This window comes from Hipposideros armiger, unplaced genomic scaffold, assembly GCF_001890085.2.
Source record: "Hipposideros armiger isolate ML-2016 unplaced genomic scaffold, ASM189008v1 scaffold_373, whole genome shotgun sequence".
Lineage (NCBI taxonomy): Eukaryota > Metazoa > Chordata > Mammalia > Chiroptera > Hipposideridae > Hipposideros > Hipposideros armiger.
The window spans coordinates 1,630,212-1,633,206 of NW_017731723.1; the positions used below are offsets into that span (position 1 = coordinate 1,630,212).

Sequence of the window (2,995 nt, forward strand, 5' to 3'; positions counted from 1 at the left end):
ACATTTTTTATTTTTATTTTTATTTTTTTTAGCTGAGCCATCCTGCCACCTGTTGGCAGCTCATGGCTGCTCAGCTCGGGCTGACTCGAACCGCTGTTGCTCAGAGCTCAAACTCTTGAGCGAGCTCTTAACCAACTGAGCCACTCAGCCGGCCCTATACAGGCTTATTCATAATAGCACTGTATATTATAGCAAAAGATTTAAGTGGCAATGCTCTGAACAGGCCTAGATATTTACAGCTAAAAAAAAGACATGGAACAGAGAGTACAGTATGCTACCATTTCTATAAAGAATATATAGAAATATTTGCTTGTATTAGCTAAACTTGCTCTCGAGGGACATGCAAACAACTGGTAACACCAGTGGCCTCTGAGAAAAAGGGACAGAGTCAATGAAGGGTATATACGGTGGAGAATATTTGCAGTAAATATTTTTGTTCCTTTCAAACTTTAAGCCATGTGCTATATTATCTATTAAAAAGTAAATAAAATTTTAAATATTTTTGGAGGCAAAAAGGAAAAAACGATGCTCAAACATAACGATGTGTACATACGTGACCAAATCTGACATTAGGGATTATGGTTTATAGATTGAAAAGCAGAAGGAACCGATTTATCTTGCACATTTATTTTATTCTATCAATGCTGGGTTTGGTTTTACTACTCATCACTCATTTATTTTCATTTAATACGCTACAAAACGTATTCTAATAATATTTAACTTAAACTGAGAGATGTTCACTTTTTCTAAGCAGATAGGTTCTACTTTTTATACCATGTATTTCTCTTTATTTTTATGCCATTATTTTAAGAAAAATAATAAAATGCTCAGTTTAGCAAGTGCTAAAGATTAAAGCTCAGAAAGACGCACTTCATGTTCCAAATGTATAAAATGCAAACTGGCATGCTGATAATACACAATTTCCTTTAGGTCCAAGAAAAACCACCCTAGAAATAGGTAGAGAGAAAGGCACAATTCTAAAAAAACAAAAAGCAAAAGCAGAGTAATTCGTATTCTCATAAAAATTGTATAATCATTTGGTAAAATCTATGTAAAAGTATAAAGGTCCGTTTTAATTACTCCAAATGGGCAACTGGGCAGTTCGAACATTACATCTCTTTTACGTTCCTGACTCTTGCAGACTTTTTAAGCAACGTTGATTTCGATAATGTGTAATTTTAATGATATGGCCATTCTTCTAACTTGCCAAATTATCTAAATCCCAACATCTGCAGTCAGGCTGTTTCTCAAGATTTCTGTTCTCCTGCCAACTAAAGAGAGGCCCGGAGTACTTCTCAGCGTGCACACTGAGGGCGGGCTGCACATCAACACCGAAAGGAAACGTCTGTCCCACTGGTGGGACTTGATCCTGGGATCCGGGCCTGTCCCACAGGTGAGGCTTTCGCGGCCCAACAGGACAACCACCTTCCCAATTTCCCACCACTTCCAGGATCACCACCCATTTGGGGCTCTCTCTTTCCAACTACACCCGATTCCATTTGCCTCACTCAGAAATCAAACTTGCCCCGTGACAAGGCGACAGCGGCCAGCACAAGGCGTCCACCCAGCCCCGTAGCGCTCAACGCTCCGAGCCTCGGACTCACAGAAAGTCCGGAGTCCCCGCCGGGGGCGCCGGGTCCGCTGTCCTGCCCACCTGGAAGCCTGCGGGGCGCGACGCCCCTGCCGGGCCCCCGCAGCCCCGGGGACGGAGGGGCGCCCGCCTCGGCCCCCCGCGGAGCAAGAGTGGGGAGCAGGGCAAGTCCCGGGGGTCGCCAGGGAAGGGCCGGGGCTGGGAGACACCCCAGAAACCCCGGAGCGAGGAGGAGGCTGCGATCTGATTCCGAAGCACCAGGAGCTGGGAGACCTGGAGGAGAGGGGCCAGGAGGGGGCCCGGAGGGGCTCGGGGGCAGCGGAGAGGAGGGTCCCCGGCGCGCCTGAGGGAGGAGTCGCCGGGGCCGGCAGAGCCGGACGCGCTGAGGGAAAGCCGAGGAACGAGGGCGCGCGCTACGAGCAGGGGAGGACTCCGCGGGCGGGGAGCGCCGGGAGCCCGGAACGCGCACGGGCCGCGGGACTCACCGCGCTGGCGGCGGCGGCGCCGCCGGACGACGCGGAGCCGGGCGCGTCCTGCCTCCTCAGGCGGGACTTGAGACTCTTCATGGCCAACTCTGGGCAGTCCCGCTCCTGCCGGGCGCGACGCGCCTGCCGGGCGCGGGATCCTTCAAGTCTGAGGACTGCGAGCGCGCGGGGAGGACCAGGCGGCTGCGCGGGCGACCGCAGCCCCACCTGCCACCTGGCGGCCCCCAGCGGCCGACGGCTTAGGGCCTGCGGCTGGGTCCCCCACCGTGGCAGCCAATACGCCCGCGGCCCGGGCGGGGGTGTGGGTTCGGATCCGGCCAATCGGAATCCTGGAAGGGGGAGGGACTTCCCTTTCTAACTTAATAACGCTCTTCCTCTCCCTGCTGGAGGAAAAGTTTGGAACTTCTGCTGGGCGAGCGGCAGAGGTGGGCGGCCAGCGGCGTGGAGAGGCGCCAGAACGAAGCTCCAAACCACCGGCGCTCGCCTACCTGGGTGGTGGAGCCTCAGGTCTGCAGAGAGCACAGGGTGCAGCCTACGCCAGCTTTCATCTTCCAGGACTCCTCTCCTCTTCCCACCCACGTGCTCTTTCCCAAGTAAAGTTCCCTTCCTGCCACCTGGTCCCAGAAGGGACTCCGGGTTACCTCCACACACTGGCTTTCAAGAGCAACTTCCCTTGCATCTGCTGATGTTTTACTACACAAATCCCTGTACCTAGAAACAACCACGCGCATCAATAACTCCAGAAACATTATTAGCCCATAGGGATAATAAGGTGCTGGTTGTACAGAAGAACAGTTAAGAGACTTTGAAAAACCGTATAGTAAATCAAAGCACAAGTTAGGTGCTCAATAATTACTTGTTGAGTCAAGAGCCTACTGCTTTGGAAGGAAAGAGATGGAATTGGGGGGCTGGGGTTGCC

At 51.9% G+C, this 2,995-nt stretch overlaps 1 protein-coding gene across 3 annotated transcripts in view; it reads right to left on the reverse strand.

The window, feature by feature from the left end:
• UACA (uveal autoantigen with coiled-coil domains and ankyrin repeats) overlaps positions 1-2,323 on the reverse strand; it is an 86,321-nt gene extending 83,998 nt beyond the window's left edge. For all 3 annotated transcript variants that reach the window (XM_019662376.1, XM_019662374.1, XM_019662373.1), the window contains exon 1: positions 2,077-2,323. In XM_019662376.1, coding sequence (XP_019517921.1) covers positions 2,077-2,157 — 81 coding nt within the window. In that variant the 5' untranslated portion in view covers positions 2,158-2,323. The remainder of the gene's footprint in view (positions 1-2,076) is intronic.
• Positions 2,324-2,995: the final 672 nt, after the last annotated feature.